The sequence below is a fragment of the Rhineura floridana genome, chromosome 1 (genome assembly GCF_030035675.1).
Source record: "Rhineura floridana isolate rRhiFlo1 chromosome 1, rRhiFlo1.hap2, whole genome shotgun sequence".
Classification (NCBI taxonomy): domain Eukaryota; kingdom Metazoa; phylum Chordata; class Lepidosauria; order Squamata; family Rhineuridae; genus Rhineura; species Rhineura floridana.
In genome coordinates this window covers 103,248,795-103,261,898 of record NC_084480.1, presented here as the reverse complement: position 1 = coordinate 103,261,898, position 13,104 = coordinate 103,248,795, and the positions used below count along the sequence as shown (strand labels likewise).

General features: G+C 47.3%; 1 protein-coding gene across 4 annotated transcripts in view; it reads right to left on the bottom strand.

The window, feature by feature from the left end:
* The window catches only part of NMRK1 (nicotinamide riboside kinase 1), a 48,461-nt gene that overhangs the window by 32,870 nt on the left and 2,487 nt on the right, over window positions 1–13,104 (bottom strand). For all 4 annotated transcript variants that reach the window (XM_061627793.1, XM_061627801.1, XM_061627812.1 and 1 more), the window contains exons 2-4: window positions 4,284–4,326; window positions 2,925–3,015; window positions 820–868 (exon numbers count right to left, since the gene is read on the bottom strand). In XM_061627793.1, coding sequence (XP_061483777.1) covers window positions 820–868; window positions 2,925–3,015; window positions 4,284–4,312 — 169 coding nt within the window. In that variant the 5' untranslated portion in view covers window positions 4,313–4,326. The remainder of the gene's footprint in view (window positions 1–819; window positions 869–2,924; window positions 3,016–4,283; window positions 4,327–13,104) is intronic.

The window sequence follows — 13,104 nt, the reverse complement described above, 5'->3', positions numbered from 1 at the left end:
ATGACTGCAATACCTCTATATTGCTACTTAGAGGAAGCCCAAAACTTATATTCTTTAAAGTATAAGTGGCACTCAGAACCTGGTTATGCAATTGAGCCTTTGAAGTTGAATCAGGGAGCACTGAGAGAAGTCACCAAAAATTTGCATCTAAAACCAATGCATCAAAATTTATCTTATGTATCTCTTTTGCCTAGCTCCTTTCTGCTATCTCTGGTTAAGCTAAGCTTTCCTGCTAGTTCAAACTGAGAGATTGTGAAAGTGAAGATTCCTTTCACATGTCACAGTCCTGCAGAATCCTGGGATTCTGGTAAGACACTGCTAAGCAGTTTTTCCATTAACACCTATTGTTCCTTGGCATTCAAACTGTCAGCATTGACTGCTCTCTACAACTTACTGTATGCTGCCCATTTACTGTCAAGTGTCTGGTACTACAAGCTTGAAAAGCCCACTGGAACCCAAATCTAGGCTGCAAAAATGGTACATTTGGCTTCTGAATAGCAGATTACTTAATGCACAAAAAGTTTTACAAATAATATAATAGTTTTTAGAATGGCTTGATTGAACACGTCACTGCAGACATACTTGTTCAGCCACTGGAACTCTTTCCAGCTGATCCAATTCTCCTTTCATATATGTATTTCTTGAAAGCATCAGAGGTGCTAATTTTGCCATTGTACAATGGAACACATACTTAAAGATAACCGTAGAGGCAAATTGATCTTTATGCCTGCTGAAAAGAGGGTGGTTCTTTGAATATTACACTTTTGCTTAATTTGAGGCTTTCAAAACTCAATTTTTTAATGTCACTTGTTTACTAACCATCATACTGTAAAAATCCATGTTCGTCTACAGCCACGTCAGATTCCGGCTAGAAAAAAAATAAAATAATAAGCATTATGGTGGCAACTTGAAGGTGAAAAAGAAATACAGATCACTTAAAACGCATAGGTGGACTGGAGCCAGCAATTTTGGAGGTAGATAATAGCAACACAACTGAAAATGGGACACTGTATACAAAGGCAAATAATGTGATAGGCAGTAGCACCCTGAACTGTTCAGCATTCTAAGTGAACACAGTTGGACATTTAAAGTCACAACAAACAGTAAGCAACCTGACAGTTCTATACCAGGAGTCGCCAACACATCACCCACAGGCACCATGGCACCCACAAACGTCTTCAATGGCACCCCAAGCAGGTAGCCCAGAATCTGAGCTTAAAAAGAAGTAGTTCTCTAGCCCTCCTAGAAAGAAAGTTATGGAGCAAAATGTGCAGGTACTCTTCTAAGCAATGTTTGTAAAATGAGCCAGCCTGGCTGCTCCTGCCTGTCAGTGTTATTAGCCAATGAGTGAAGTCAGAACTGTGATTGATAAGTGCATAATTTGGGCATCAGGCAATAGGAATCCCTGGGGTCCTGAAGAACTGTTGTTTTGCCCTCCCTTTTAGTGCACTTTTTCTGATTCTGTCTTTTTTCCTGCTCCTTGGAATTTCCATAGTTTGCCCTTCTTTTTTCCCTAGCAACCAGGATGCATCTTTCCTCTATTGGGTTCACCTGATATTAGGCAGTGCCAAGAAATATTTCCTACAAATACTATTACACAAAAAGTGTGGGTAGATGTTAAATAATCCTCCTCTTCCCAAAAGGCAAATGTGAAAACTTTGCCAAGAGGCTTAGGCAAGTTTTCTACTTTGCAAGAGTTAAAGACCAGGGACACATTCAGTTAACTTATAGTACAATGATATACATGTCTACTCAGAAATATCTTTGTGTTTAATGGGGCTTACTTCCAGGTAAGTGGGTACAGGATGGTTTAGGGTTGGCACTGGGGAAAAACAGGGTTTTTGTGCCATTAACAGCTATATGGCAGACAGAAATTCAACAGGTCAAGCCCTTTCTAGTATGGAGATACAATTACAGGAAAAGCTTTCCCATGACTATTATCTAATTTTGCATTATGCCATGCCCCCCCCATGGTAGCCAATTTGTGATTGGTGCCCCCACTAGTCTCTCAAATTTTGACATTTGTGCTCTGTTCCAAAAAGGTTGACCGCTGTTCTTTACCAAGCAACTAGAAAACCTGCACATCTTGAAAATGTGAGTTTGTGCACATTCCTATTATTTAAAAGTTGAGCAATCTCCATATTCATCTGAAGTCAGCAAGGACCAGGATGATAAAGATAAAAAAATTGAAGCAATAAACAGACATATACAGGAAGGCAAGGAAGAATACAAGAAACCAGGGCCGGCACCAGGCATGTTGGGGCCCTTGGGCACAAACCTGCCCCAGAACCCGCATGCATGCATGTATGTATGCCCCACCAACCTACCTTTCCCTTGGTGAATGCTGCCTGCGCTGTGCATGCATGCCTGCCATCAACCAAGATGGCAGCTGAGGCTTCCCTAAGGGGAAGATGTCTCCGCCACCATCTTGGTTGATGGTATGCATGCGTGTTACGCGCGCACATCCCTGCCATCAATCAAGATGGCGGCAGGGACATCAGCCCCTTAGGGAAACCTCGGCTGCCATCTTGGTTGATGGCAGGCATGCATCCGCAGCGCAACCAGCATTTACATCAAGAGAGAGGTAGGTGGGGCATGCAGGCAGGCATCACGGGCCTCTGCGGTAGTAGGAGGGTGCCTGGGAGCTTCCTTTCACGATCCACAGCAGGGTTGGGAGTCGACGCTGCCGCGGATCACAGAAGGGAATTCTACCCACACATCCTAAGGAGGGGCCCTTCAGGGGCCCTTAGCCAGGGCCCAAACTGACCACCTTCTGCTGCCGGCCCTGGAGGAAGCTGTCCAGAATACACAAGTGTCATCTCATAACTTCTAAACATAGCGAACAAGGTTATTGATCCTTTGGAGATATATTGTATTCTACTTCTAACCTGTAGGAATATAACCAAGTCCTTTTAATTATTTACCTTAAAATAGTCATCTTGAGACAGTATAATACAGTTTGGAAGCTGTTTCTTAAGCCTTCTTGCCAGAGTTGTTTTCCCTCCATTTGTTACACTGAATCAGAGATTTGAAGAAAAGAATGGCAGAACAGTAGCAGACAATATAATAAATAGTAACAGCCACATCATTCTGATAATCCAGTGTTAGCAGCTTTGTTTACCATAGCATCTACATTGTAACATGGCAGATACAGCTTGCCTAGATATTTTTAGTGTGTTCAGATAGAGTATGCTATAATGGCCAAAGACAGAGGAGTCCAAGGATCTTCTCAGACACCTTTTACCATCTTTTGTGTAACAAATGCAAAATAGCTACCCTGTTGTTACAGGGAATATCTTCCCTCAAGAGCTCCTATTGTAGGGAGTTGCATTTTCCCACAACTCAAAAGTCTTTCGACACTAGGGGAAAAAAGAGTTACTATACCTCTTGCAAACATTTGAGCAATTTCAACTGCATGAGTGTCATGGACTCATGTTAGCTATATTACCCCATATAAGAAACAGGAATGAGATGTGTCAGATACCAATCCCCACTCCATAGTTAGCACTAGCAGAATGATAACAAAATTGTGTTTTCCCCACTGTCTTGAAAGATGTCAGGAAGCAGTCATAGCATGCTAAATGAAAATTATTCTACTCTTAGCTATTTGACAGATCTAAACATCTAAAGCAGGGATGGGAAACCTGTGCCCCTCCAGATGTTGTTTGAGGCTAGCAGGACCAGCTCCAGGCATGCGGGGGCCCTTGGGCATCAGCTTGCCCTGGCCCCCCGGTGTGTGTGTGTGTGTGCGTGCGCACATGCGTATGCATGCATGCGTGGCCCCCTGCGGCCCCCCTACCTGTCTAGTCTTTACCATTGCCCTTAATGAAGATGGCGGCATGGTTTCTCTAAGGGGAATGAAGTCTCCGCCACCATCCTTGTTGATGGCACACGTGCGTGCTATGTGCGTGCATCTCTGCCATCAACTAAGATGGCGGCAGTGGCTTTAATACCTTAGGGAAGCTGCGGCCGTCATTTTCATTAAAGGCAATGCTAAAAAGCTGGCTGACAGGTAAGTGGGGGGTGTGGGGGCCCCCACGGATCACAGAAGGGGAGCGGAGGGGCCCTCAGGGGCTCCTGTAGCTCCAGGGCCCTCGGGCCAGTGCCCAACCTGGCTGCCCTTTAGAACCGGCCCTGGAGCTAGTTCCTATTCACCCTGACCATTGGCCATGCTGGTTGGGGATGAATGGAGTTGTACTAAAGCAGTATCAGGAGGAGCCCAGGCTCCCCATCCCTGATCTAAAGTAAAACAAAATTTTAACTAACTACTCATTCACACTTACCCTCCAAGTCCAATCACCAACATTTTCATAGTTCTTTTACAGCCTAAAAGTTTAATTGAAAGAGAGAGAGTCCTTGTAACAAGAGTGAATAACATGCTGTCCCTGAATTGAGCTCATGGAATCTTGGACTAACAATTTCAGATAAGCTTGGAGATAGTTCTGAGGAAGGTGGGTAAGAGTTGCTCAAGAGAAGGCAAAGGAGAGTCTTACACCTATTCCAAACCCCTTTCAACTTGGTTATGTTACCTAGGCCCTATCTGCACTGTACATTTAAAGTGGTATCATGCCACTTTAAGCAGTCATGGCTTTCCCCAAAAAAACTTTGTTAAGGTGCTCAGAGTTGTTAGGAGACTCCTATATATCGCACGGAGCTACTATTCTCAGAGTGGTTTAACAGGCAATCCCTCTTCCCAGAGAATTCTGGGAATTGTAGCTCTGTGAGGGAAATAGGGGTCTCCTAACAATTCTCAGCACTCTTAACCAACTACAGTTCCCAGGATTCTTTAGTGAAAGTCATGGCTGCTTAACGTGGTATGATACTGCAGATGGGGCCCTAGCAACCTGACGAAACTTAGCCAGCAAAATGAGTGGTAATTGTCAAATTCCTCCTGAAAGGAGTTTGGAATTGGGTATGTCACACTAGTGTAAGTTACACCAGCTTTCTATTGTTAAGACTGCTCTGTTATACACTGCTTCTAGGCAATGAATGGACCATTGGTCTCACCTGAAGGGTGATTTTCCTATGAGTACAGACATCACAGCGGGGTTTTAGCTCCACCTATCGTGCGAAGGCAAGAATATCTTTGAAGTCAAGACTAGGGGCGTCAGGCCCCTCCCACTCTCCAGTTCATTCGCAACGAGTCTAAGGAGAAATATCTAAAAATACAAGAACAAGGCCAACCGGCCTGGCAGCAGGAAAATAACACAATAGTACCATGCATAGTAACATGACTCCAACATAGCGGTATAACAGAACTAGAAGTCTTGACTTCACTCTTAAATTTAAATATAATAGCGTAACAGTAATATATAACACATTAGAAAATATATAGTCATCCTCCAACTGGGAGGGTCGTGATGTCCGGACTCATAGGAAAATCACCCTTCAGGTGAGACCAATGGTCCATTTTCCCTATGAGTCTGGCCATCACAGCGGGATGTACCACAGCAGCCCATACAGGGAGGGACCACCCACGTGTTAATCCTCATTAAGAACCTGTTGCAACACTCGTCTGCCGAAAGATGCGTCAGCAGAGGCATAACGATCAATTTTATAATGCCTTATAAACGAGTGTGGGGTAGACCAGACTGCAGCCCTACAAATATCGGCAACAGGAGCATTAGAGGCAAAAGCAGCCGAAGTGGCAGCTGACCTGGTAGAATGAGCCGTTATACTAGCTGGAACTGACAGCTTCAGAGACTCATATGCTAAAGTAATACATGCCCTTAACCAACGGGATAAAGTAGGATTGGAAACTTTATGCCCTATAGACATTGGATGAAAGGATACAAACAGAGACTCCGTTCGTCGAATCTCTTGGGTCCTAGACAGGTAGGTCTTGAGAGCCCTCCGGACATCTAACGAATGCCAAGCCTTTTCAAGAGGATGGGTAGGATTCGGGCAAAAGGAAGGCAAAACAATGTCCTGGTTGCAATGAAAAACTGAATCGACCTTGGGACGGAAGGAAGGATCAGTCTTCAGCACAACAGAGTCCTTATGGAAGACGCAGAGGTGTCGAGCAGAAGACAATGCGCCCAACTCCGAAACGCGTCTGGCAGATGTGATTGCAATCAGAAACAAGACCTTGAAGGACAGCATACGTAGGGGCACAGTCCTGATGGGTTCAAACGGAGGGCGTTGCAAAGCCTGCAGAACTTTCGGCAAACTCCATGAGGGGAACCGATGGACAACAGCCGGAGAGCGTAGGGCGACTCCCCTCAAAAAACGTTTGATGAACGGATGTGAGGAAATATGATCTCCAGGAGAGGACACTGAGAGAATGGACGACAGAGTGGACGCATGTCGACGTAGTGTTGGGTCGAAGTCCCATCATAAAGCCGCTATGGAGAAATTGGAGCACCTGATGCACAGTTGCCTGGGATGGATCATGGTGGTGGGACTGACACCACTTGGAGAAAGCCACCCAGGTATGTTGATAAATACGAGTGGTAGATGGTCTTCTCGAGGCCAAAATAATATCAATCACAGCGTCAGACAGTCCAGCTGACCTCAAATGTCCCCGTTCAAACGCCACGCTGTTAGATTGAGCCAAGTAGGGTCCTGGTGCAGTACTGGACCCTGGGATAGAAGGTCTGGCCTTACTGGAAGTGTCCAAGGATCCATTATTGACATTGCCAGAAGATCTGAGAACCACGGTCGGCGTGGCCAAAATGGTGCTATCAGAACCAGCTGTGCCCTTTCGGTTCGCGCCTTCCTCAAGGTTTTGGCTAACAATGGTATGGGAGGAAAGGCGTACAATAGACCGTCTGGCCACGGTGTTGTCAGAGCATCCACTGCTTCTGCTGTTGAGTCCAGGTATCGGGCAAAGTACCTGGGAAGCTGGCAATTGCGACTGGAAGCAAACAGGTCGACTGAGAGGGCGCCGAACCGACACTGGAGACGATGGAAAATGGCTGGATGAAGTTTCCATTCTCCCGGAAAGACCTGTTGTCTGCTGAGCCAGTCTGCTGTCACATTCCAAATCCCTCTGAGATGTTCTGCTTTCAGGGATTGTAGATGTTGTTCTGCCCAGACAAAGATGAGGGAGGCTAAGTCCTGCAGAGGACGAGACCTGGTGCCCCCGTCTGTTCAAATGTGATTTTACACACGTGTTGTCTGTTCGAATGAGCACATGATGCAAAGGGAACAGAGACTGAAAATGACATAGAGCTAAGTGGACAGCCTTTAGTTCCAGCCAGTTGATGCTTTGAGATTGCTCTGCGTTGGACCAAACCCCCTGAACGTACTGGGAGTTGCAGTGGGCTCCCCAACCTATGAGGCTGGCATCTGTGGTTACAACGGTTCTGCGGGGTTCTCTGAACGACGTGCCCTTGGAGAGGTGTTGAACCTTGGTCCACCAGCGGAAGGAGAGGCGCAGTGCGGGGCTCAAACGAACTTTGCGATGGTTGGAGCTGGCAATGTCTTTTTGAAAAGGCAACAGAATCCATTGAAGGGGCCGAGTGTGGGCTCGAGCCCATGGCACAATGTGGATTGTAGAGATAAACATCCCGAGCGCTCTGGCGAGAAGCATGACGTCTGCGGATGTTTGTTGCATCAGGGACCTTGCGATGCTTGTGATGGCAGTGATGCGATCTGGAGCCAAGAAGACCATTGCCTGCAGGGTGTCCAACATTGCCCCTAGATGTAGTAGGCGTTGGGTTGGTTGGAGATGGCTTTTGTCGAGGTTGACAAGCCAGCCGTAGGCCTGCAAAACATGGAGGGTGATCATTAAATGATGATGAGCCAGCTCCTCAGACTTGGCCCGTATTAGCAGATCATCCAAATATGGGTAGATATGAACCCCTTGGGTCCGGAGGTAAGCCACTAGGATGAGTAGCACCTTGGTAAACACTCTTGGAGCAGAGGAGAGGCCGAATGGCATCGCTCTATATTGAAAGTGCTGGTGGCCAAAAGCAAACCGAAGAAACTTTCTGTGGGCTATGCAAATGGGCACATGGAGATACGCTTCCTTAAGGTCGATAGAAGCCAGGAAGTCTCCTTCATGCAGACTCTCCGTAATGGAATGGAGTGATTCCATTTTGAACCTGCGATATGTTACAAAACGGTTGACAAACTTGAGGTCCAATACCGCCCTCCATGATAAATCTCGTTTTGGCACAGCAAATAGGAGGGAGTACACCCCTTCCGACCTCTCAGTTGTGGGAACTGGCTCTATCGCCGCTATGTCCAAGAGGTGGTGTATAGCTGTCTGCATGATGTTGTGCCTGGCTGGTGCCCTTGGGCAAGGAGACGGGTGGAATCTGTCTGATGGGGTTGCCCAGAACTCTATGGTATAGCCATAACTGAAAAGGTCCCTGATCCAGGAGACCGTAGTAAGGCGCAGCCATCAATCTTCAAAATTAAGTAATCTGCCACCTATGGGGAGGGCGTTAATACTACTTGCGTAGGTGAGGGCCTCCCTTATATGAGGACAATGAGTTGCCCCTGCGCCCTTGGTACTGACCTCTGCCCTGGAAGCGTCGGTTCCAGGAGCCCCTGAATGCGTTGGGGTCATAGGATCTGAAGTCGCGGCCTCGTCCTCCTGGCCGCGTTCCTCGAAAGGGCTGGTTAGAACGGAAGGAAGGAAATCGCCTGAAAGGCCTGTGGTCGATGTTCTTGACTGTGGCCAGAACCGGTTTGTGGGCGTCTTTTGGATCAACCAGCACTGCCTTTAGAGCTTCCTCGCTGAAGAGTAGAGATCTGGAGTAAGGAGCCCTGGACAGGTTCAATCTGGCCACTGAATCAGCTTGCCAGTGGCGAAGCCAGAGGGTGCGTCGAGCGACTATTTGAGCCGTCATGGCTCGTGCCCCTAATTGAGTAGCATCCAGAGTGGCATCGGCCACAAAAGCTGCTGTTTTACGCAATTTCAATAGCGCTCTTCTGAGGGCGACAGGATCAGGGTTAGCGTCCTCTAGAAGGTCATCCAGCCACATCATAGATGCTCTGGAGAAAATGGAGGCTGAAGCGGAGGCACGCATGGATAGGGCAGTGGCCTCGTGGTTCTTGTGGAGGGTGAAGTCTATTCGTCGCTCAGTAGTGACCTTTAGGTGGGATTCCCCTTCCCTGGGCAATAGAGATCGTGAAACGAGGCGAGCGATTGGTTCATCTATGCCAGGGACGTCTAACTTGGTGGCAAAGTCTGGAGCTAGGGCGTAAAGCCTGTCAGCCAGGTTCTTGAAGCGTCGAGCTTGGAGTGGATGAGCCCATTCTTCAGAGGCTAATTTGGCAATTGGGTTCGGCACTGGGATGTAGTGTTCAGTAGGTGCAGGGGATTTGAGGACCTTGGCCCCTTTGATAGCTGGGGCGGACGAAGTTGAAGGCGCAGTCTGGAGACCAAGGGTATTAACTACCCTGCGTGCTAGCGGCTGATAGTCTGAGGTATTAAACAAGCGATAAGATGTATCCTCCTCATGATCTGAATAGTCGCTCCAGTCGTCTCCTTCAACATGGTCAGTGAAAGTTGACTCCTCCGCATACGACGCTTCGTCCATACATCTGCCTCTGGCTACATCAAAGGGATCTGGTGAACAGGAAGAATGAGCTTCATGGCACGCACGTTGGTCCATGTTGAGTGGAGGTATGGCAGGAACTTGTGGTAGTGACTGCATTTGGGTGAAAAATGCCAGCATGGCTTGAAGTTGGGAGAGGAAATCAGGAGAGAGCTGCAGACCGGATGTGGCAGATGTATGTGCCTGAGGAACTATTGGAACAGATGTTTGGGGCGGTAAAACGGAGGGAGGTTCGTTAGGCGAACACTGAGCGGGAAAGCCAACAAACTCTTCCTCGTCAGAGGCAGCAGCAGGGGAATGGAGAATATCGCTTATGTGTGCCTGTGCTGTGGTGGTGGTTGGCACAGAGACATAACGTGGGCGCTTTGGTTTACTATGGCTGGAAAGATGTTTTGTCTTAGCCAGTGCTTTGGCATGTCTGGTCTTAGTCGTGTTAGGATGTTGTGGCTTGGCTGATTGTGGCATGCCTGGCTGATCTGGCACCATATGGGTTGATGGCGACATGCCTGGCTGTTCTGCCATCTTATATTAACTTGGGTGCAGTACACTGCCACGGAGGGGGCAGGATGTAAAGACCCGAACTGGCACAGCGTACGACCACGGAGGGGGTAGAATACACTGGCAGATGGCGAAGTGCACTGCCACAGAGGGGGCAGAATGCACTGAGGTATCAGCGTTAATATAATATAGGCTGTTTTAGAGTTGGCACACTCAGATTAGTGCTGTAGGCTGGGTTTCAGGCTTGGTTCACGACCCCAGAGGGGGCAGGATATACCAATATAAATCAGATTTAGTACAAGTCAGCCACTAAGAGTAAAGCTCCAGCCTTGATAATACAATCCAGCCACTAGGATTAAAGCTCCAGCCTTGATAATACAATCCAGCCCACTAGGATTGGAGCTCCAGCCTTGATAATATAATCCAGCCACTAGGATTACAGCCACAGTAAAATTGTGTGTAAGTCAGCCCTGTGTAAGTCTGTCTGCAGCACGTATACAACACACATACGGATAGATAGCCTGCAGGGGAGGTATCCGATGGTTAATAAGGGTAACAAAAAAGGCGGGAAATTTGAATTCAAAAAATGGTGCCCGGAAAAAAGAGCGGGAAAAAATGGCGGAGAGAGAAGGAGCAATGGCGGCCGTCTGGAAGCGAACTGGGGGAAGGGCTGCCCAGCACAGTCTCGCAGGAGGAACCGCGGGGCCGAAAACCGCACTAGCGGCTCTAAAAAAACCCCAGGAGGGAACAGGCAGTAGGGGAAATGCGGCAGCCGCCGCAGAGGGAGCCGCCGTCGCCGTCTGCAAAGCCCTTTGCGGTGGGAAATTAAAGCCACGTAGTGAGGGTGAGCTGAGGTAAAAGGGAGAGCTCAGGTAAAGGCACTAATGAAATAGCCGCAGCCACAGGTTTCAGTGGGGCGAGAACGGACCCGGGCAGGCTAAAACGGGTGACAGGGTAACGGCGGGAGCCGCAGCTGCAAGCTCCCACTGAGATCAGAAGAACCGCAGCCGCGGTCTTCCGAGAGCGTCACGGAGCGCGGAGAAAAGGCAGCCCAGCAAGACAAGCCGCTAGAAGGGAATTGCAGCCGCAAGTTCCCAGGGGAAGCGCAGAGCCCAAGAGAAAGGGAAAAGCGAAGGGACGAGGAGGATCCACAGCCGCGGTCTCTCCTAGGGGTGGGGAGTAATCCAAAAGGGGAAACAAACTGCCCGGGCAAGGGAAAAAGGCTCCCCAAGAGAATTCCCCAAATTTCGGATACAGTTAAACGCAGTTAAACACAATACGGAGGGAAGGAGGACACTTGGAGACACACAAGAGACAATACCTCCGCGCCCTGTCAAACAAACACACAAACAAACACCAAAAGAACTTAGCTAATCGCTACGCTATATAGATCTCAATCTTGTTCGTACGAAAGGCAAGAATGAACTGGAGAGTGGGAGGGGCCTGACACCCCTAGTCTTGACTTCAAAGACATTCTTGCCTTCGCACGATAGGTGGAGCTAAAACCCCACTGTGATGGCCGGACTCATAGGGAAAATTTTTGGGAGGTCACAGCAGCATCAAGGCTCACAATAAAGGGACTATCATGCTCCCTAATGCTGAAGATTAAAGATATATATTTTTCTTTCACAACATGTGAACCCAATATCAAGTCTTGTTCTCTTACAGAGTTCTAGTAACGTTTGGACAGATTGAGCTATGCAAGTTTCATGGCTGTTCATGAATCTGTGAACAAATATTTTTCACAAGTGTGGTAGATCTTAAACAGTATGAAGTCTGTATTAAAGTATGGTTTCCATCACCAGTCCTATGATTTCCAATGCTTAACACTGTAGATTGCCCAAATGGTAACACAGAAGAAGTGCAGTAAGCACAATGACATCATGCTTAGGGGAATAGACTGCCTTCAAGTTGATTCTGACTTATGACCCTATGAATAGGGTTTTCATGGTAAGCAGTATTCAGAGGTGGTTTACCATTATTTATTTATTTATTTATTTAATTTGTATCCCGCCCTTCCTCCCAGCAGGAGCCCAGGGCGGCAAACAAGGCACTAAAAACACTTTAAATCATCATAAAAATAAATCTTAAAATACATTAAGACAAAACAGCGTTAAAAACTATTTTAAAGACTTTTTTAAAAGGGTTAAAACATTATTAAAAAACATATTAAGCAATTCTGACACAGACACAGGCTGGGATAGCTCTCAACTTAAAAGGCTTGTTGAAAAAGAAAAGTCTTCGAAAGGCGCCGAAAAGATGGCAGAGATGGCGCCTGCCTAATATTCAAAGGGAGGGAATTCCACAGGGTAGGTGCTGCCACACTACAGGTCCGTTTCCTATATTGTACAGAACGAACCTCCTGATAAGATGGTATCTGCAGGAGGCCCTCACCTGCAGAGCGCAATGATTGACTGGGTATATAACGGGTAAGACGGTCTTTCGGGTATCCTGGTCCTGAGCTGTATAGGGCTTTGTACACCAAAACTAGAACCTTGAACTTGGCCCGGTAGCAAATGGGCAGCCAGTGCAATTCTTTCAGTAGCGGGGTGACATGTTGGCGATACCCTGCCCCAGTGAGCAGTCTCGCTGCCGCATTTTGCACCAGCTGCAGCTTCTGGACCAACCTCAAGGGCAGCCCCACATAGAGCACATTACAGTAATCCAGCCTGGAGGTTACCAGTGCGTGGACAACAGTGGTCAGGCTATTCCGGTCCAGAAACAGCCGCAGCTGTCTCACCAGCTGAAGCTGGTAAAAGGTACTCCTAGCCACTGAGGTCACCTGGGCCTCTATCGACAAAGATGGATCCACTAACCACTACACTACACTGGCTCTCGCTTAGGGGAATATCTTACATAAAATTTGGCACACATACCCAAACAGTGTTGGAAATACTACAGACACAAACAATAAAAAGCAGTATGTGTCCATGTGATAAATTTCATTAAAGTCAACACTTCAAGGTTCATTTGTGACAAAGTGTTGTTAGGATACAGGTTCAACACTGTTATTAAAAATACTAGTAAAGATGAATACTACTAGTTTATGTGTTGTTAATCTCTCACTCATTAAGAAACAGTTGCTGCCAAGCCA